This window comes from Argentina silus (assembly GCF_951799395.1).
Source record: "Argentina silus genome assembly, chromosome: 3".
Classification (NCBI taxonomy): Eukaryota; Metazoa; Chordata; class Actinopteri; order Argentiniformes; family Argentinidae; genus Argentina; species Argentina silus.
In genome coordinates this window covers 19,559,745-19,582,529 of record NC_139657.1, presented here as the reverse complement: position 1 = coordinate 19,582,529, position 22,785 = coordinate 19,559,745, and the positions used below count along the sequence as shown (strand labels likewise).

Here is a 22,785-nt window from a genome sequence, read left to right as displayed (position 1 = left end):
CTTAGAGCACTTCATGATGACAGACGTGAGTGCAACAGGGCAATAGTCATTAAGGCAGGTTGCCTTGGTCTTTTGGTCTTTTATGATATGATATCATGAGAAGCATTGAAAATAAATTACTGGACTTCGCAATACTGTAGATGTTCAGAGCAGCAATCAATGCCTTTCATCTATTAGTCCTTTGTGGCTCAGTTGGTAGAGCATGGTGCTAACAACGCTTAGGTTGGGGGTTTGATTCCTGCTGGGACCATATATACTGAAGAATGTATGCACTCACTGCAATGTAAGTCGCTTTGGATAAAAGCATCAGCTAAATGGCATATATAGTCCACACAAGAATCAGATTCAAACATCCACAAGGTTATATTGTTGAGCATTACACACTCTTTGAAAACCTCACAGACAAGCATTTTCACGACTGAGATAGCAGCAATGAGATGCTCCTGGAGGCCTTTCTGAGTTGTCTGATTGCTTAAGACTTCATATTTCAGAAAAACATGAGAGACCATTGCAAAAACAGCTTGTAAGAAATAATGAAAGCTCCAATTCCTCCCGTTCCTTTCAAAAAGGTTTCGGCCCCTGCACGATCACTCCTCGTCTGCCCGCCTGGCACCGTCACCTCTACATGGATGCAGCGGCCGCGCCACTCGGTCACAGCTTTTCACTGTCCTGACACCCCGCTGGTGGAATGAGCTTCCCCCCACTGTCAGGACTGCAGAGTCACTACCGATCTTCTGCCGTAGATTGAAAACCCATCTCTTCAGGCTACATATTAACAGTCCTTCCTAAGACCTCTTCACCCCCACTTCCCCCCTGTACAAGTTTTCTCCTGTTAATTAATAATAATTAAAAAAAAAAATATATATATATATGCCTTCTGGCATTACGACTGCCAATGGCCCCTGGTGTGAGCATTGATTACTTTGTGTTATGATGACTGTTCGATAAATGTATTTGTTGTCGGTCGCTTTGGATAAAGGCGTCTGCTAAATGCCAAAATGTAAATGTAAATGGCTGTTGTTATGCTGATGCTTTCCTGCTCCCTGGTAGTAAATGTAGTCCAGCAGCCAGGTTTGATAAGATCTTACTGATCCCATTAGTCTTGTTGACAAACCCTGAAAACCATGAATACAATGAATGGGTATTCTTCCGCTGGAGGAAAGTAGAGTATAATAGTGGTACCATAGCAACAGATGCACCACTGATTGAAAACAAGTGTCATTGAGTTTCTTCTTTGTCTGTACTCTTCTTTGAAAAGAGGTTCTTGTCACTTGAAACAGTGACAGTCATGGACATTTCATAGACATGCAGGTATTAACAATGCAGGCATACTGTACACTTCATTTTCAATCTGCTTTCAATGTTTATTTGGATAATTTGTTAAACATTCTACTCAATGTGGTGGTAGTTTAGAGATTGACTGTTCAACTGGCCATAAATCTGTGTAAATTCTGTATTCATTCCGCTTTTCAGTTTTACAGTATAAACATGCTCCCCGCCAATAGTGTAATGTCCAAATCACTGTCTGGTTTTCAGGGGACTGCATGAGGGGAAACAACAGCAAACATGATCTTCCTCTCCAGTCAGAGCAGCGGGTGTCGAGGCTGGCTCGTGGATTGGTGGCTTAATAGGGGAGAGAGCAGCAGGGTTCTCCTCCAGCACAGTCATTGCCTCCCGGCTTGCGGAGATGGTGTAGGATAAGGCTCCAGCATGGCCGTCATTACACTGATCAAGGCCTGAGCATGACCACTGTTGAACATGGTTCATAGGAAAATGCCCTGAAGGTATAGGCACAGCAATCGCTCAGAGAAGCAGAGGGAGAGACTCACAGCAGGAGTCCTTGCCTAATAGAATACCAGATAGGCCTAAGTCACCGAATGTTAATGTGTCATCAATGTTGGAAGGCATTTATTTTAGGACTCAAAGACTTTATTTTAGGACTTCATAAGAATAAACCCTGAGCCCTCTTCCCAAAGAAATTCATTAATCATGGTACACTGTCACAATGTGTTCATTAGGGTTTTGGACCCCCAGGAAGAGTAGCTGTTGCAATTCTAACAGGTGTTGGTGAATCAAATACACAAATACAGTACATTGTGAAAATCATTGGTCTGCAGAATGGGGTGAGTTTTCCCAAAACAGATAATCTTTCAACCAATAATATTGGTGCTACGGTATGAAGCTTTCTGGAAACTCACCCATGGATGGGAATGAATGTGCACTTGATGAAGTGAAAGATGCAAGCTAAAACATCAGTAAAAGGGGTGTGATTTTTCTTTCCTTTCTAACCCTTTACTCTCTTTCAATGTCTCCTCCATTTCATCAAGACCAAATTTAATAATCATATTAGCTCTGCAGTTGGTGAAGAATTCATTCTTTTTTTTTTTCTTTCTTCCTCATTTTTCTTTTTTGAGGACAGCATTATAGATTTCACACTTATCATCATATGATTTAGAGTTTTTTTCAAAACAGTGAAAGTGTGGCTTTCATACCCATCAATTTCACATGGCTTTTCATGTTTATGAAAATAATGGAGCCCCTTTCATGTTCTGCATGGCTGACAGAGTCTGTATTCATCTTTGGAAGCTGTTGAACGGGAGATTTGTATGGCTATATTCATCACTATAAAACCCTTTGACTGTAAAGTCCTCAGACTCCTGAAATGGGAGATAATAGCCAACACTACTGTATAAGGAGATTGTAAGAATGCAGCCTCTGTGGCTGACCATATTGCATATCTGTCTGGTGTTTGATACTCCTGAATTCTCAAAAAAGTTTCCACGTTGATCAATGATAATAAGGCCAGTCACATTGACTTCAAATAGTCCCTTTTCCAGGCATATGTGCCATACCACTGGTCTGCCTCTGGAGATACACAATGTTTGTCTCACGTCAACATGTCTTTATTTGTAAATTAAGTAATATCAGTAACAGAAATGTAAGGGAATGTATAAAGATATTATCAAACAGCCATGTTAAAACAGTACTTGTATACAACACAACAGGATTGTTTTCAACTACCTCTTCAACGACAATACCTATAAATTACTGGACATTACATGATTAGATTTCAGCTATCTTATAAATAGCTGTGTGTGTGTGACCTGGCTTTTGATCTTTGCCTTCCGTGAGTGTGTGAACATTTTAATGAATTTAAAAGTTGTTCAGCTATTTCCTGACATTGGGGTCAGTCGATAATGATGGACTGCTGTGTTGTCTGTCAATCAATCTCCTTTTCAGCATTTCTTCCATTTTTGTCGAATTCATTTGATAAAAATGTGTTGCATTGTTAGATTATGCTGTTGGATATTGCTCTCTCATTGTCAAGGGTGAATGATGGTGTTTATTCTGTACTTTGATTTTCCCATTTGAATAGTTTATACAGTTGCCTACTGATTGATTAACTGTGGAAGCGGAGAGCCATAGGGCAGCGCAAGACAGAATTTATGTGTTTTCAACCCCTCATTGCCACTCCAGTTTTGATTTCAGTGTACACATCATCTACGCAGTTGTGGATGGAAAGGTGCCCATATGCTCAAATATAGCATTGCTTATTGTGTATTGAGAAGAACATTTCAGGTCAGCTGTCTCAAATGCTCTCTCAAAAGGGCAGCACATTACAACACCCAGCCTATCAAGTCTATACTCTAGCTTGAAGTTTGTCAAGTCAAGCTTTTTAAAGTGCATTTCACAGAGCCTCAATACACTTTAACACAGGTTGTCATTTCATAACCATATTTCACCACAGTTTGTATTAATTCAAGAGAATTTCAATGTTTCTTGCTAGCAAGTGAAGGGTTAACAAACAGTGAGGGGCTTGACTTGCCAGCAGACATAAGGCTCAATCATTTAAATCTAATTTTAAGAAGAGCATGTGCAGGAGCCAACACTTCTTGTACGTTTTTAAATATATTTCTCCATTGGCAAGGGCAGATCTACACACTCCCCATTTGAGACAAGACCATTTTGCTTATCCTATTACTGAAGAAAGCACTGATTCTAAAAGAAAAAAAGAACTTTGTGCCGCGATAAGCCAATAAATTCTCCTTCATCAGTTTAATGTTCAAATCCATTAGACGACCACTCTCTTTAGAGGAATTACAAACATGTTTTGCAAGAAATACATTTGCTTGAAATACACCATTAACTAATATGAAAACAGACACACATCAGTCCTGGGGTCACAAAGAGATCTGGGGCGCAAAAGCCTGCATCCTAGATAGAATCTTCAAATCAAATCAGATTCTGTAAATGTGTTTTTCCAATCTTTGGAACACGTGAGGGCAGATCTGGTCTTTCTTGATCATACGAAATGTTTCCCATGGGGGAAAATGTTTATAATCAAGTGTGAATTACTGCTGCTGCTGCTGACACTGTAAAATGCAAGTGTAGCAAACAGTGTGTGTGTGTGTGTGTGTGTGTGTGTGTGTGTGTGTGTGTGTGTGTGTGTGTGCATGTGTCATGTGCATGCGTGTGGGTGTGTGTGCGTGCATGTGCGTTTGTTTTCAGTCTCTCTGTGTGTAAAAAAACAGGCTCAGGTGGCCAGGAAGTATGCTAATTAATTCAGCAAGGTGAACTTAACGATGTGAATTGGGCTGGAAATGCCTGTGAATCTCAGATCTACAGGGTGCTCTGCAAGGCATTGGGTCTACAAGGTCTAACATGTCTATGGGGAGGGTTTACACTAATTAAACATGCCATATGTTGCCACTCTCTCTCCACAGTTCAGCCTTGCTCTCCCTTAGCAAAGCAGATGCTCTGAGAAACAATTAATCGTTTTGGAAATGAAACCTATCAGGACTCAGACATCAGAGACCTTCACCATCCACAATGATTGCTTGAGTCTCAGCCTACCATGCTGTCCTGGGCTGGCACACATGTTAGGAGCTCCATGATTGAATGCAATGCTGTCTGTACTTGGAATACTTTCCAAAGGGAGTTAATTACAGGGGGGATCAGATATGTAGGTCCAGATACTCCCACTCCCATTCCTACAGCTTCCAGAAAATTATGTAAGACTCCACTTATTACTTAAAACCTATTATATGATCTAGCCTATGTGTTGTTTTGGGTGCTGTGAGCCCTCTATTATGGAGTCCAAAGGTATTTCAAAATGTCAGAGAGAATTCACCCTTCTATTTCCATCTCAGGAGATCTGACATGCTTTGTACCGAAGGAAACAGTAAAGCTCAGCTCAGCCTACTTACAGTAGCATCGAGAGCTGCCAGATCTCTCCCTGCTTCTCTGAGCAACTCTGAGCAAGACCCTCTCTGTCAGGACATCCTCAAAGGAGTTTTGGACTGCCTTCATTGGAGCTAATTAGATTCCAGTCTTTGAGGACCCAGAACCTCATCAATTGGATCTTTGTTCTGATAATTTACACTCCCTATACCGGGATGGGTTTTAAATCCACAGACGTTGGGGCTCGACTGAAGCTCTGGAAGGCCTGGTCGATAGCATTCTCATGGACCCTAAACTGGGCCTCTGGATCGATGATCCCTCAACAAGCATCAACTGGGATTACCATTCTCAGGGTGCTTCTCAGGCCAAGGCAGGACTCATTTACAGCTAATTAGAGCATGGCTATTGAGAATGGGTGTTTTTGAAGAAGGCACTGATTCAGCAGAACCTTATTGTTTGAGGCTATTCTGTGACCCTCTCTTAATGTTGTCTAGAGGCTGGGAAATGGGCAAAATACTGTAGCTGCCTGCCTAGGGTTTGGCCAAATAATAAATTAGCCTATCATTTTATGTTTCTTTTCCATCAGCTGCTTGTAATTGTTTTAACATAGCTGTTATTGGAACAACACACAAACACTTCTATTCAAGTCCTCATTTGAACCCAAGGAGACAGCATTGTATGTGTCAGCAGACCTCCCAGCTATTGTTCCAATGTCTTTCATGGTTGGCTTTCCCCCTCTCTGTCTTACTCATTCTCTTTTTCTATCTATCCCTTTTCCCCAGTTAGGTTCAGTTCCGTTCTTTGGCCTTTGTTGGTGAATTATGTATGAGTCTCCTCTGAAGATGAGAGTTGTGTGGAATTCATTGAGGAACTGCTGACAGTTCTGGTGCACCTTTATCCAGAGGGGGGAAAGACTGAAAAAAAAGGAAAAAAAGTGAAATGTAAAGTAAGCCCATCCCCTTTAGCATGTTGGAATATTAGCATAGAGAGAGAGAGAGAGAGAGAGAGAGAGAGAGAGAGAGAGAGACGAATCCCCCCATCCTTCTGCTGTAGCATGGAAGTTTTATGACGGCAGAGGGAGGAACTCCTGGTAGCACGCCAGAGGTAAATGGTAATGAGCAGCATGTGTGTGATATGTAGAGACTCAGGGGTTGTGCTCCTCACACACACCTTCTCACAGCCTCTCAGATGTAGGTTCACAGGTACCATACACAGGTACCATACCCTCCTTACTGCACCTCCCCTAATGGTCAGGAATAGAACTCATGAAAGAGCTTACTTATGAACAACATACTTAAAAGCAAAGCTGGAAATAAAAGTGAGGAGAGATACTGTACAAGCCAGTGGGGAACAATACGCCCACATCTAAAGCACAGTGTAGCTCACTAGTACTTGATCTAGTGACAGATGTATGAATGCCTACTGAGATAGACTGTCATAATCCTGGAAGGTTTATAGTGAAGAAAACATTCAAAGACACAGTCTCAGAACATAGGTCTTCACTTGAAGCGATAATATATAGTCTATTCTAAGGGCCACACCAAACTCCCATTGGAACAACCACAATATGGAGGACAGCGCCTAGATTTTCTTCTCTTCTTTTACCTGGTTTATTAGACACATCCATTTAGTGCAATGATAGGACTGTGGCCCAGCTGTGAGTAACAGTAGTGTAGACTATGTAAAACAATTACAGTATGGTACCACAGCAGGTATTAAAGCAGCATGTTGGAATGCCTTGGACACAGGTCCAGTCAAAAGCAGTGACACTATCTCTTTTGTATTTAATGTATCTTTTACATGGGTTTATAGGCTATAGGGGTATGGTTTTGAATGTGCTATTATGTATGGTATAATGTTCTAAATAGAGATTCTTGCAGCAAAGTCAGTATTGGAACACTCAATATTGAAATCTATACATAGTATATGTTTTATTGTGTTGTGTTCTCCATCTTTCAGTCACAACAACATTCAACATCCTCTTCTTTGTTTGCTTAGTAACACACACCACAGCCTTCTTGGCAGCATCAGTGCCTATAAAGGACTCAAAATAGCTCCCGCCTTTATGAAATATAGACACTGTTCAAAATTAAATTTTATGATGCCTATTACCTCAAACTGTAATATGCCTAATTACCCTTAGCGATACCCCAGCAATTTAGCAATCACCATATGCCCTCATGCAGTGCATTTTCCACTCAAGGGGCCACTAAGTGATGGGATCAATTGAGCATTTAATTATTGTAATGATGTGGATCTATTATTTATCCTCTGGTGACAGTTTAGAGGGCTCCCACCCTAATAAGATGGGCTTGTGGTATTTACTGTATATGTATTGCTGGTTTTGACCCATGTGTACAGGAAGCTTTTAGTGCATTGAATGGTATAAAGTGTACTTGAGTACATTGTTACTGTAAGATATGGTGCTGCTGTCTTTTTAACTGTTCACTGTGTAGTATTGCTGACACTGCTAAGTTTGACAGTGCTCGCTTGCATTTACCTTGAAGAGCTGCATTCAAGATACTAACTCTGCTGACTAGACTGTTTACTATGAAAAGCCCTCATGTTATTCAATGCAGGAAAATACAGTCACTACCTGTGATGGAAAGGTACTAATTGGAAAGAGACAGTGCATAATACCCAGCAGTATTCCATTCATTGGGTGTGTTAATTAAGGGTATATAAATGTTCAGAAAAGGATAACTTGTACACAGCTCAGGAGGCCAAAAAGGCTCTAGACAAAAACAGTGGTATGATTCAAAGGTTTAAGAGTAGTGGCTGCTGCACTTCGGTAGATGACATCACCATAATCAGGCACTGGCATGAAGGTTGATTGCACAATCCGCTGTATGCTCTTCAGAGAAAGGCAAGATCTATTGCTATAAAAGAAGCCCACCTTAAATTTGTGTGTGTGTGTGTGTGTGTGTTTCTGTCTGTCTGTCTGTCTTTCTGTCTGTGCTAAAGAAGTTCTGGAATCATTTGGTTAAATGCCCCCTCTGTGAGTGGTGGGGGAGGAGGAGGAGGAGGAGTCGTATGAGGGTGAAGAGCAGGGTGAGGAGGCTGAGCAGTGGGAGAAAAATAACAGTGTTTGAGTGATGAGCATGACAGGAGGGGATGTCTGCTCAGGGCCTCTGTGACTTCAGTAATATAGATACCGAGGCACAGATTGGCTTCATTCTGTGGAGTGCGCTCTCTTTTATGCCCCTTAATCTCTCCGGAAATGACATACGCCTCTTCCTAAGAGGAGAGTGAAAAATGCAAACTGTTTGACCGGGCACCATTGGGATTTGTACTATACTATATACTGTGCTATAGAGAAAAAGCTTGCATGTTGTTGTGGCTTACCTACAGTATTATAATTTTCTTCCAGAATTTCTTCAAAGTATGGTGTATGGTAGTAGCCACCAGCCAAAATATATTAAGAAATTATTATGTTGTGGACGAATCGTAAAAATAAATAAATAAATAAAATTATTTCACCAGTCAAATGCAATTCTTCAAAACCTGGATTGTCAATATGCTTTCTTCTTTCACCAGCCAGTGACCTTTGGTTGATCAATGTGAGAGGGAGGTAAATTATGTTATTCTCTAAAGAGTGGAAATGGTTCCTATTGGCTGCTAAATGCCTTCTTTACACTTCCTATCCACACTGACACAGACACACAGACACAGACACACACACACACACACACACACACACACACACACACACACACACACACACACACTGTTTGCTACACTTGCATTTTACAGTGTCAGCAGCAGCACCGTCTGATGATGACAGCATTGGTCGCCAATGTCGATAAGCCTAGATTTGTCAGTGGGTTAAGGAAGGAGAGCAAGAGAGAGAGAGAGAGGGAGAGAGAGAGAGTGGTATCGAGTATGAAGAGATGGGCGATTGGACGATGGCTGAGTCAGGCCACTCGCAGCTTTGTGTGTCAGACTGGGATGGAAAAGCCAATGAAACACTTCTCTAAGGGTGTCATAAACCCTGCTTTATGGCCGGTTTGTGTAGCCTTGCAGATTAAGTTCAAAGAAAGACGGCTCCTCTTTTCTCCATGCGTCTTAAATCCTGTTTCTACTCAGTTTCCTCCGCTGATATATTCTCTGGGGCCGCTGAGAAATACCCCTGGAGTCAGCAGCTGTAGGGCAGCTGTAGGGAGCTAAAGATACATTACTAGAGGGTCTATTTAACTCTTTCAGCACTAATATTCCAGCGAGGAGAGCGTGATTGCTCCACTCAAACCGTACATATTTCTGCTATTTCGTATGATTTGCTCTAGTTGCTGGCATTTATAGCTCCTCAGAGGCTAAAATTGCAGCCATCCAAAAGGGAAAACTGCAATCTATGCCTTAGAAAGGGGTAGGAAATCACACAGCTAATCAATAGTTCTGTAATGATTAATGCAATGACTTCTCCCTCAGAAACTACTTCCAAGCATTTATCTCAAGAGAGCATCCCTACCCTGAAATAAATGGGCCGGTGTCTGAAGATGGCACGTTTCCTTTCACTGTTCTCCAAATACAAATGGAATGACTGGCACAGACCCCATGGTTGTCTCATCTTCGGCCTGTGAGATACAGCCTGGTCTGCTGCACAGTGTGGCTGTTGCACAGCCTAATTGGATCATAGACTCTATTGTTGCGAAAACGTTTAGCATTACACATAATTTCTTTCCACTTGGAATGTCTGTGCGACTCTCAAGGGTCAATACTATTGATTGCTTTTCCAACATCAGCAATGATCAGATTCAGGTTTGGTTTGAAGGCAATCCAAAATCAATTAGATCGGAAATTAAATTATACATGTTGATTGGACATGCCATTTTTTGAAAAGTTAATCTAATCATACTCTCTTTGTTGTGTTTCCACCTATTTTGATTTCCACCCATTGGATTTGACCTGTATCCATGACTACATATGGAAGACAAAATACAGTGATGTGTTCATTTAATTTATTTAGAAAATATCAAATATATAAACAGCATAATGATATTTTGACAAAACAGATTTACTTCTCATATTACATGGTCAAGACATACAACAACACGGACACGTCTTTTGTAGATAATCTATAACAATACTTAATTACAGTATATGCAGAGTGAGCCACAATGAAGTCCTCTTCAAATTCACATTTGAAATGTAATAGTGGTGCAAGACACAGGCTTTGATTTTCAAGGTATTGTTACCTATTTTTATTTCACAAATAGTCCCTTTCCAACCCATCCATCTCAGCAACAGCATCATTATTGTGACTTGAGGTCAGATTGACTCAGAGTTTGCACCAGTGCAAAGTCTTCCATCTGTTACTTACAAAACATACACAGTATAAATGCAAAAAAGGATTCAGAGAAGATGTTAGGCAGATATGTTTGATATTGAGAGGCTTTGTCTTAAGTTAGATAGTGTAAAGGGAAGAATAAACAATATTTGTTGAATAGAGCAACACATAGGCCAACATTAAGCAGCCATTATTTAAGACCACTGAAAAACCTGAGATTCTCCTCAGTACTTTTTTTTTTTTACTGTAACAAACTGTTGTGCCAGCTGAGAAGTGATACTTCTGTTTTCTGACCACATGCAAACTCTAAATTAGATTCAAAACCACTGCGAAAATGTGATTGTCAGCTGGCCATAATGAAACCATGCTTGGAGATAATGGTGATGTACAATGAGGTCACAGAATACATACAGAGGGGTTGGTCTCTAATCAAAATCAAAAAAGGCAGTTTCTTTAGAAAACAGATTACAAGTACAGCATTGCGACAGTCTTGTTTTGCAGAAAGGACACCTACCAGAGATGAAGTACATCATGAAGCTTCTGTAGCATCACGTCCGATCAGCACCTGGTCACATTCATAAGACAGGGTGAAAGGTCCTGGGCTCCACCAGACTGTTGGACATGTTTCTCAGCTCAGCCAGCGAGTGAACCAGCCTGTAGCCCAGCAGAGAGAGGGTATCATTGCACAAAGTCTGCAAGGTCCTCACTATCTCAAATCCTAGATGCAGCCTCCAGCTCTCTGCTGTAGCTTTGGAGTCTCTGGTAGTGGAATATTTATAATTCCACTCAGATGGAGAAGGCACTCTGCTGCTGTTGGTGTTTCGTGCGATCCAGGAGCGCACACTATCATCCATCTCCAGCCCCACAAACCTGTAAATCTCCCTGGCCTTCTTCTCAGGGTTGAGAGCCAGGTCCTCATAGCGCACTAGCAGGTAGCGCCCCCGCAGCCATGCTGGCCTCTGCAGTCCCGTCTCTGCTGATTCAGCCATGTCCCTGCAGGTGCTGATGATCTGTGATAGGTCCACATAGCGCGGCTGTCGCCCTGTGACATTCCAGATCTTCCAGGTGCGGTACTGATCTGAGAACGCCGTCATCCGCGAGGCGAGGATAGCCCTGGGGTCGCGCACCAGGTGCACGATCCTCAGGTCCAGCCGCGGGTCCTCTGTCAGGGTGCGCAGGTCGCCCACCTCTGGGACACGCACAGTCTTTATAGCCACGTGACCCCGCGACACACACGCCATAGAGGCCAGGGTGAGGTTCAACGCCCCACACTTCTTGGGGCACCAGGTCTCATCAGGCTGTCCTGCGAAGGCACCTTCTCTACCCTCTGGGCACACAGGGGGGGAGCAAAGAGCATGGCTGGAGCTCCGGCGGAAGAAAGACCCAGTAACATGGTCCTGGGGCTCAGGCCGGATGTAGCTCTCCAGGAAGCGGAGGTCGCAGGTGTAGAGGTTGAGGAGGAGGTCTCTGTAGGCTCCCAGCAGCGCCCGGCGGTCCAGGGCTCGGCGGAGCCTGCTGCTAGAGTTGGTGAAGGCCTGCTGGACATGGTAGAGAGGCTCGAACACGTAGAAGATCCCCGGGTGCTGATTGAGGAGCTGGCCGGTGAAGGAGGAGCCACTACGTGTGGTGGCGAATAGGAGGATGTGCCTCCGAGAGGGTGAGGTCTCCATGGGCGATGTGCTGTCATCACAAAGAGTTCTCCACCTGGAGTCTATAGAGAAGGGCAGAGGAAGTCTGTATCCATGTAAAACTGTTTTATTTTACTGTACTTTATTATACAGTATTTGCATGAACTACCTGCTTGTGACTCTAGAATAGGATATAGGTGATAAACACATAAAAAAACCTAAGTTGAAAAAAACATATTGGGGGTTTTGGAAGATTTCTTTAGAGAAACACTTTCATATAAACATGTAAGGCTATTAGCCAACCATGAGTGAGAGAAGCTTAAAAAAGTAAAACAGGGTCTGTCTTCTTCGTAACAGAGGATTGAGAGAAACCAGCTGAAGTCTCCAGCTGAGAAACCAATTATCTTAAATAATGTAGAGGATAAACATGCCTGAGTAAGATGTTTGTCTGCCGATGTTTACCGAGGGAGTTCTGAGATGGCGGCTCTCTAAATATAGAGCAGATATCTAACATGTTGTAATTACCATTGATGAGGAGTTGATTGCAAAGGGGGCGTTACTTGTGTGCGGAGATGCTTGACTTAAGTGACTCCAGCTGGCCTGCAAGTGTAGATTAATGGAGATAGATTGGAGGATAATTGCAAAATGAATCCCTGATATTACATCTCTCTCTCATCCACTTCTCCATTGGAAAGGAATTCCCTTGCTGAATGATTATCTTTTGCTCTCTCCCTTCCATTCCAGTCTCAGTGGGGTGTTACAGTCTAATATCCCTGCAAACAAACTGAAACTTTCCTCCAACATAAATATAGCTTTGACTAGAGTTCCTTCAAAAATACATTTTGAAAACTAAATACAGTCGATACATTCAAAGAGGATAGCAGTTTTTCTAATTGATTAAATAACAACATTAGCAATCATCAATTCAAAGTGTATTAGAGTGTAATGATGCTTTCATTTTCAATCCTGTCAATACTGTATGTTACTGTTAGAGGTTATGTAGCCAAGTGGTAAAATACATGTTACTTAAACCCAGTGGCTCTGTCCCTTTTAGAGAACTGTAAATAACGTGTGCAAGGTGTTCTGGGATTACGCCTGCGCAGTGTGTAACAGCGAGACTGGATTTAAAAGTAGTATTATTACTACTAATATTACATAACTAGTATTCCCAGCAAACTAACGTTACCCGCTGTAAAGTTTAGCTAGCTAACGTTAGCTAGGTTGGGTTGCATTTAAAGTGGGTCTCAGTGCTGGAGGCTTCACGTAGGCTTCACATATCATGGCTATAAAGCAAGATTCTGTCCAGTTTGTCTATGAGTTATGATGATGATGATGATGACTAGGACTATCCTAAAACGATACTTTCACTAGAAACGTGGCAGAGAGAAAACCCTACACCAAACATTAGTTAAAAACACATTCTAGAACCACTGCGTCATCTAGCATCATCTCTGAACTGTTAAAATATGACATCGGAGGCAAAAATACTTTAGAGTTTGTATTACAGTACCTACAGGTGTGATATTAGGGTACACCTGTTCAACTGCTCAGTAATGCAAATATCTAATCAGCCAATCACATGGCAGCAACTCAATGCATTTAGGCATGTAGACATGGTCAAGACGACCTGCTGAAGTTCAAACCGAGCATCAGAATGGGGAAGAAAGGTGATTTAAGTGACTTTGAACGTGGCATGGTTGTTGGTGCCAGACAGGGTTGGTCTGAGTATTTCAGAAACTGCTGATCTAATGGGATTTTCACACACAACCATCTCTAGGGTTTACAGAGAATGGTCAGAAAAAGAGAAAATATCCAGTGAGCTGCAGTTCTCTGGGTGAAATTGTGAATAGACTGCCTACTCCAGAGTATCCCAACCATGTAGTTGCTGTACACAAGTAACAACAATATTTCATTTATTTAAGTACATACCTCTGTGATTGTAACATGTTTTTTTCCAGTAGGTTGTACAATTCATAAACAAAGTAATACAAAAATAACACGAGTTGTGGTTGTACAGAAGCAGATGTGATTTGCAAGATGCTGCACATGAACAGGCATCCACCTCCAGCACCATTGAGGAAAACCCAGAAGAAACTGAACAGTGTGTTATTGACATTGACAATGATGAGTGATAAGCCTTGCCTCAACATCAAGCTTGTTCTTCATCTGCTCCCATTTTGCTCCATCAAAGTGTATCCACTCTAGGTGGTAGTCTTCAGCACATTTAACAAAGAAATCACACCATGACATAGCCGTGAGTCCAAGCTGCCCCATTATTTGATAATGATAAGTGTGACACTCTTTTAGCTTATAGCTGCCATCTGCCTGCTTGAAAAGGTAGGGACATGCTGTGAAGCTTTCCTTGGATGGGCACTTAATTTCTAAAAGCCCATAGCTTGGGCTTTCACTCTCTCCTCTTTCTATGACCTTACAGTCAGGTGACATACCAAAGTGTGGGGCATGAAGATTTACAACAAAGCCACATGGATACACTAGATCGAGCTTGGTGTACTGTGTTGCTGCTATGGGCTCTAGTTCTACACCTCTTTTCATCGCCTTGGTCTGTACTGGTACTGTACTCTTTAAGCTTGCAGCAAGAGTGCCATGGTCAGCTCTCCTGGAGCAGATTATTTTAAAAGAGCTTGATGTTATTTGGGACACATACATACAGCATACATACAGCAGCCATGTATTCGTTCTAATTTTAATTTCCAAACCTCCCTGGATATCTAAAAAGTCACTGTGCGTGTGGGCGTGATGGTGCATTTTGGATTGACAGTTTACTAGATTTGGTGAGTTACTTTGGCAATAGCTTTGTAAAATTGTTAGCAATTCTACTAATAAGTTAGCGAACAGGTAATTGTTATAGCTTGCAAAATACAACACTGTGCTAGCTCAAACAACAAGATAATGATGTGGTTTACGTTTTCATTCATATTCTGTCTTGCTGCATTTAACATTTTAAATGGCCAGTTTCATCTAGTCTAGGCTGTTATCTGTACCTGCCTGGAGTGCCTCACTGTGCTCACTGCTAGTGCTGATTAAAACTGGAGCGATGTAAAACATAAGTTATATTATTGGTTTATTTGATTGAGGTGTGCTTGGTTGTCATTGGTGTATTAAAATCAGATCCCCTGATGACGTTGTGTAGGGGGCCAAAATCACACATGTAAAATGAGCTGTAATTCCAGGCACACTTTTCAAACTATCATACTAAGGGACACTCATCATACTTTTCACAATCGTACAGTGTGTGCAAACATCATAGTGTGCAAACACTATATAAAACACTGGAATTTAGGGTTTAGACTTCATGGACCCTTTAAGCTGGAGAGCTGTAGAAATTGATGGGTAAGTATTACTTTTCATGTAACATTTTTACAATAATATATCATATTATGCATCATCTGCAATGTATAACAGTTCCCTTTGCATTATTTATGCCGGATGGTCATGCTAGACCGTATTTTCAGAATAGCTTCTTGCTAGCCACGTTCCAGTGCTTTCAAAACAACGTTGTGTTATTTGAAGCGTGAGTAACTTTTCAGCAAAACTTCAGTATATGTGTGTTTTGGTTCATTTTCTAATGCAGTGTATATCATTTTGGTTTTATGCCTGGACTCTAAATGTTACTCTTCTGAACAGTGTTGCCAGATGTTCTAACAGTGTTGTGGTTTGTGTCTTTTTGTTTCTTTAGAGGCAAACCACTACTGCTACCTAACTACAGGCATTCAACACTACTGAAGAACAGAATTCATATAACATGTACAGCCTAAACTAAGTCCACACACACAAACCATCTTGTTGCTGTGTGTATATATAATTGGTTGTGTGTTGGGTAGATATAGCCAACTATACCTTTGGGCTGTCGGTTCTGGCAGTGGTAGATGCCCTGGCATGGCCCGGACAGGGAGTCCCTCAGGGTGCGGATGGCCGTGTACTGGACCCCTAGAGACGCACACACCAGCAGCAGCACCGTCTTCCAGGAGCACTCCATCCTGCCCCCTCCAGCCCTACATCCTCCACGCTACACACAGGGAAACACAGAGGGAGGGACAGCCTGAGCACAAGACACTCTTCCCCAGGGTGTAGTAGGGAGCACTCCTCCTCACTTGTTCTACATCTACAGTCATGTAGACAGAAGACCCTCTGACCAAGAACAACATATTGTTAACATATATACAGTACAATAAAGGAGATCTGCGATGGTTTAACAACAAAAATCACAAGGCTAACTAACTGCACGTCGTAGCTGAAACATGCAACAGTGTATGTGAGTGTTACATAGGGGAGACCTAGGACAAATAGCAGGGGTCAATTGTAACGGGTCAGTTGTAACAGCCTGCTTTTATCAAATCAGAAACAAGTTAGAGAGTTTAAACTCACTCAGTACATGCACAGTTAGGTTTGCTCCCTGCATGAAAAATCTATATATTGAATATCTCACCTCTGCAGGTTTTATTGGGAAAAGTCGTTGGGTAAATGTAACTTTTTTGATCTACAGTATTTTTCTCTTTTGTTGTTAAGGTTTAGTGTCTGGATTCTAACATTATCATTACTGTTCTGTTGGCTACAAATTGACATGCTTGACATGTGTCAGAATTGACGTGTCAGCAAGCTAGCACATATGGTTTGTCATGGCTGCTAGGGTTGGGGGCAAATGTAACACAGTGTTACAATTACCCAGGGGCAATTGTAACACAGTGTTGGGCAAGTCCTGGGCACACAAGGACTGCACAGATGGGAGTGACCGCTACATTTACCGCTACATTGACCATCACTGTGATCACTCTGGATGGGCATTGGGCTACTTTAGACTAAAGGCTCTAGCGTTATTTGTGTTATTAAGCCTACCTGCTCATGAGGTCTAATTAAGATGTCATTTTGTCTTTTGTTTGCTCAGAGAATAAAATATTATTTTTTGACGAGGATCCACCATGGATCAACACATTGTTACCATTAAACAGTCCCTCCAGTACTTAACAATTGCAATTTAAACCAATCACCACATAAAAGGATCCAATCAACATGCATGCAAAGTCCTATTAGAACTGAGCAAATAATACATTGCATATTGCCTCGCAAGATTTCAGAAAAGCAAAATCAAGCATTTTTGGCTACAGATATCACAAAAAAGCCAAAGCGAAATCCCGGAAGGATTAATTAAAGGTTGTTAATGGAGCATTAGTGTGTATCGATTTTGCCTTCCACATTTTGTTTAGAGTTTAGTGGTTTTATTTGTTATTTCTTTATAGGTTATTTGTTATTTCTTTATAGATCCCCTGCTCACAGGGGAAAATGTAACATCAGACTTTAACATCAGAATGATTATTAGATGTAAGTTTCTGATATAAAACGATTACAGGTCTAGGTTGAGTGGTCTCTGAGTAATAGAGTTTATTGCAAAACATGTTACAATTGCCCCTGGTGTCCCCTACTGTGCATCATGGGTGACATAACTAATCATGCATACTGTGGTAATTGAGTTAATAAAACAGCTGTCCTCAAATCAGTGTACTTGCAACTGTCTTTCTTCATCTTCATCTAGTCCCTTCTGTGAACTCACTGATTCTCTTCCACTGGGCTAGAGAGAGCTGGGGTGAAATACTGGGGCTTTTATAGGTTCAGGGCAAGTATAGCCTCTGGTCCACCACTTTAGACTGATGGTAGCTAATCCCACATGATCTAGACAGAGAATGAAAAAGGCTTGCAATTGCTCAAAATTGCTCTGGCGAAATGGCCCCAAACTCAATCTATTACTACCATCAAAGCCATAGCTTAAATAAGACATTCTACCTGTACATACATAGAAAAATAAATACTAGGCATTGCCTCCCCCTTGCTCCCTGTATCATACTGTATTATCCGTGCTTCTTTGAATGGCTCTTGTTCATTGATGTTTATGCTTTCATGGCAGGCAGAGACATGCTTTTGATGTTCCATTAATCACAAACAGCCTTCCAAACCATAAACATGCCCTGTTGACAAAGGTAGCAAAAATGGAACAGACAGATCATAATCTAACTGAGCATAGGACTAATAAAAACGCCATATCACATCATCGTACAAAATGGTATGACTGATTTGTTCCGTCTGTAATGTCTATGATTTTTCATATTCAGGATGTTGGGAAATAAATGAGTAGAAAGAACATCTGAACATGAATGACAACAGATTATGAGAAACCTTTACCAGGCTACTTAACATCAATTTCTTATACTTGACAAAAGCAATCTGCCATATTCTCCCACTCCCATCTCACATGCTGTGCTGTTGTTTTTGAGGAGTTCTGAATTACAGTGGGACCTGAGCAGGTGTTTTGCTAGAAATAAAGAATGAGAAGGAGAGTTAATGACTTCTGTGCATGGTGCTAAAAATGGTATTACATTTGTGCCATCCGAAGCCCAGATACAGGGGGAGGGGGGGGAGTTCATGGATGTGCTGGGGGGAAAACAGGGCAGGGGCTTGTGTTACAGGTGAGGGAAGTAACCGAATGAAATCTAAAAACAACCCGACTGCATTTTAGTAAGTGTCAACCTCCCTGAGCTGAGCTTGCTTGGCAGAGACTCTCTCCTCAATAGACGAGTCACATTCATTACCGTACATGTAACATACGGATGGTTGGACAGCACAGTCAACATGATACACATATTTCACAACAAAAACACTTCCTCACTTAGGCTATCCCTTCCCAGTTGCACAAGCAACAGCCCATCTCTCTCTCTCTCTCTCTCTCTCTCTCTCTCTCTCTCCATGCTAGGGAAGCGCACCATCCGGAACAGCGCACAGCGGCAGCAGCACTCACACAGCCAAAGGCATAGCAGCTGAGAGAGACAGAAAGAAAGAGAGAGAGAAAACACTCACAGAGAGAGGAGCTCCCACTGACCCCAGGCTAGACGAATCCCGGTGATATGAGAGAAGATGAATCTTGTCCTACATGCCTCCCCGAGCCCACAGGAAAGGAATATGCATATTGGCACTTTCAAACAATGACAAAGGTCAACCCTTGATGTTCTTCTCTTTTGCGTGCAGACTTCACCCTACTGCAGAGTAGCCTATACCTGTCTTTATTGGGCATCTTACTGATCGAATTAAACACACACATACACTCATTGAACACTTTATTAGGAACACCTGTACATCTTCTCATGGTGGAGGTGGTGTAATGGTGTGGGGAATGTTTTCTTGGCACACTTTGGGCCCGTTAATACCAATCAATCATCACTTGAATGCCACAGCCTATTTGAGTATTGTTGCTGACCATGTGCATCTCTTCATGGCCACAATTTACCCATCTTCTAATGGCTACTTCCAGCATGATAATGCACCATGTCACAAAGCAAAAGTCGTCCCAAACTGGTTTCATGAACATGACAAAGAGTTCAGTGTTCTTCAGTGGCCTTCCCAGTCACCGGATCTGAATCCAGTAGAACACCTTTGGGATGTGGTAGAACGGGAGATTCACAGCTTGAAAGTGCACCTGAAAAATCTGCAGGAATTGCATGATGCAATCATGTCATCATGGACCAGAATCTCAAAGGAATGTTTCCAACATCTTGTAGAATCAATGCCGTGAAGAATTGAGGCTGTTTTGAGAGCAAAGGGAGGCCCTACCCAGTATTAGTATATTGTTCCTAATAAAGTGTTCAGTGAGTCATATAACACCACACATTTTTTCCATACACTGTACAAAAACACAAAACACATGATAGCCTACATCAGAGAGTACAATGAACCAGTTTGTAATATTTTCAAAGAATAAAGAAGTGAAAGGTTCAATGTTAATTTAAGTGATGATGTGAACATAGCCCAATGACATAAAACATGATTTAATGAAAGAAAGAATGATGTCTAATGTAGTGATATTCATATGAATGAATATGTTATAACTGTATCTTCGTCATCAAATGGAGCAACAAATATAAGCACAAGGCATGCACCGGCACAATACAATAATTTTTTAAAAAGGGAGAAAACAACTATGAAATTAACTTATCAAGTAAGATAGTGTAGTCAGTGTCCACAACATCGTAACCCATCATCCGTTATTTACATTAGGCTACACGCAAGGTAGCCTGGGTGCAGTCCAGGTAAACGCGAGTTCAAAAAAAGTCCTTCGTCATTCATCACATACAGTTGCGATATTTGATTAGAGTAGTAGATAACGGTTCACACAAACGCTGCCACGTGAAGATAAACATAGATTGCCTATTCTGAAATACGCGCGCAAAATACAAAACATCAAGAGCATAAACCAGCTTTATCTTACCATGAAAACACTTGGCCAAATCAGCTCGATCGAGTAGAAGCATTAGGCTACTAATGCATTGGTAAAGTAGCCCTGTGACTCTGAAACCCCCAGCTTTGTCGATCGAATCCAGTAGCGGAGTGGGATGAGCAGCCCACAACTGACACTCACTCTTTAACAGTACTGCGCGCGGGCTGTGGAAAGGCGCGATGGAGCAGCGGCGAGCACATGAGTAAGCAGGAGGCATGCCTTCCCGGCGTCATTTACCTCCCATCACTGCTGACTCAAAAGTAGATTTGTTTAGATGTCTTTATCATATGGACATAGAATAGGTAGACACTACCGCATCAACACACACACATATTCTTCATTGCTTAAGCACTTGTTAGAGTGCGATTATTATACGTTACATTTTACTAAGTCAGCTCAAGCATAAATGGGTCATTACTTTTGGAGGTGCCATCTGCGCAATGCAAGGACGACCACTCCATCTAGTCTCCATTACTTCAACTTTGTTCGACTATAGAGTCTAAACACCCTAATTCCTAAGATAATCAGTACAAGCCACTAAATTGCTTTGCTGATGCAAGAGACTCTTTACCCGAGCTCGTATTAAACTGCATTGAAGCATCACGCATTACACACTAGTCTCTTGCAGCTGGGTTGGTAGTGTTGGTGGCCAAATATGGTTTTATGGGTAACTAAAACATGACCTAACTGATATACAGTGTATATTATTTCTGTTTTCCGCTGGGCCCTCTACTTACCTCTCAAATGGAGCAGCAGCGGCAGCCATTTCTCCCCATGTCAGCTTACATACACAGCTTTCCACATGACTCAATGACCCCTATTTTTCTTCATTTCAGTGAGGATGGCTGCTATCATAATCCATGCTGCCATGATAGGCTCATCTCTTGGCTATGTGTGAGGGATGGGTCCCCTCAAGTCTACTGTAGCTAGAGGTTATTTTGAGGTCAGAGGTAACCTTTGACAGCTCAATTACTCTTCTGTGGTTGATATTGCTACCAGTGTTTTAGATTTATCTCCCAGTGTGACAAAGTCACATTGACAACTGTAGGATTTCTGAGAATGGCTACATACAATATAGGACTTGTTCTTCTTTTTTTATGTATCTTTGTATTTTCCACCATTGCCACACTGGATTTGCATTGGAGCATCTGCAGTTTGCTGCCCTTCATCTTGGAAATCTTCATTGCTCTGGCAGTCTCTTTATTTCCAGAGTTGTTGTGCCCCTCTGTGACCCGTATATCAACCTTTAAGCAGTACAAGACAACAGACGAAAACAAAGCAAAACTAAATCTCCGAGCAGGGATTTAGAGCACTGCCTACCTACTGTACACAGATCTAGCAGTTGTTCAGCTCGATGCAGGGCCAAGACAGATTTTCAACCATAGCTTTACTGTGCAAGGCAAGTACACACAAAGTAGGATGAGCTGCCAAGAAAACTCAGTCTCTTGCTCTCTTTCTCTCTGGTACCCCATTCCTGCCTACCTATAACATTGATCCTCAGCTCTAACCAGCATTACGCCCACAACTCTCCACCGAGAGGACTAATCTCTTATTTTAGTGGGGTTTCGGATAGCCAATAAGAAAATAGTTATTTTTCTGTGTGTGAACTGAATCTCCCCTGGGTCTCTCTGTTGCCTCATCATGCCCACTCTTGCTCGCACCCCCACAGTTATACTGCCAGCTGCTGTACTTACACTACCACACGCACACACACACACACACACACACACACGCACACACGCACACACGCACACACGCACACACGCACACACACACACACACACATACACACACGCACACACGCACACATGCACGCTGTTAAGATGTTAAGATAACTTTTTGAGATTGTGCTGTATTTGGTATGTAAAAAATCAATATTGATGGAAGTCGCCATAGGGATGGTTCAGCCTATTTTCATGTTTAGGTGAAATATAATTTTGAGTCATCACCCTGAGTTAGGCCTCAGGGTCCTCATAGGCCAGTATAGTGAAAGTTCCTCTGGTTCTCTGTTCTCCACTTTGCTACCACAGCAAAGGCTAATAGTTAACCGCGCCTCTCCAATAGACAGGATTCCAACGGCACTTAAAGACCAAAGATCCCTCCAAAGTCAAAATCGAACATTTGAGCTGAAAATGTTCTATGTATACGTATATCAATAAACACATTTTTTTTTTTTTATCAGAAATAAGCAATTCTGTTCTCAAGATAGATATTTAGAATCAAAGTCCTTATAATATGAGATATGTCCTTTTGATGATGTGCGATCGATCTGACTTCATTGAGGGTCTCTGCTTACTCAGTTTGTAGTGTTGCTGGCCTGTACGTTCAGAGTAGACCCACCACTGTGCCCACAAGGCTTTGTTATATTACAGCCTGACAGTTAAGGTGATTTCGTTACAGCACAGTAAATTCCT

General features: G+C 41.9%; 1 protein-coding gene across 1 annotated transcript; it reads right to left on the bottom strand.

Annotated features, from left to right (window-relative positions):
- Positions 1-11,040: 11,040 nt before the first annotated feature.
- LOC310802076 (carbohydrate sulfotransferase 1) lies at positions 11,041-16,114 on the bottom strand (the record flags this gene model as incomplete). The annotated part of the gene is made up of 2 exons (XM_083666340.1): positions 15,952-16,114; positions 11,041-12,176 (listed from the first exon to the last, which is right to left on the bottom strand). Exons 1-2 carry the CDS (start codon positions 16,088-16,090, stop codon positions 11,041-11,043), a joined length of 1,275 nt encoding a protein of 424 aa, XP_083522466.1. The 5' UTR covers positions 16,091-16,114.
- Positions 16,115-22,785: the final 6,671 nt, after the last annotated feature.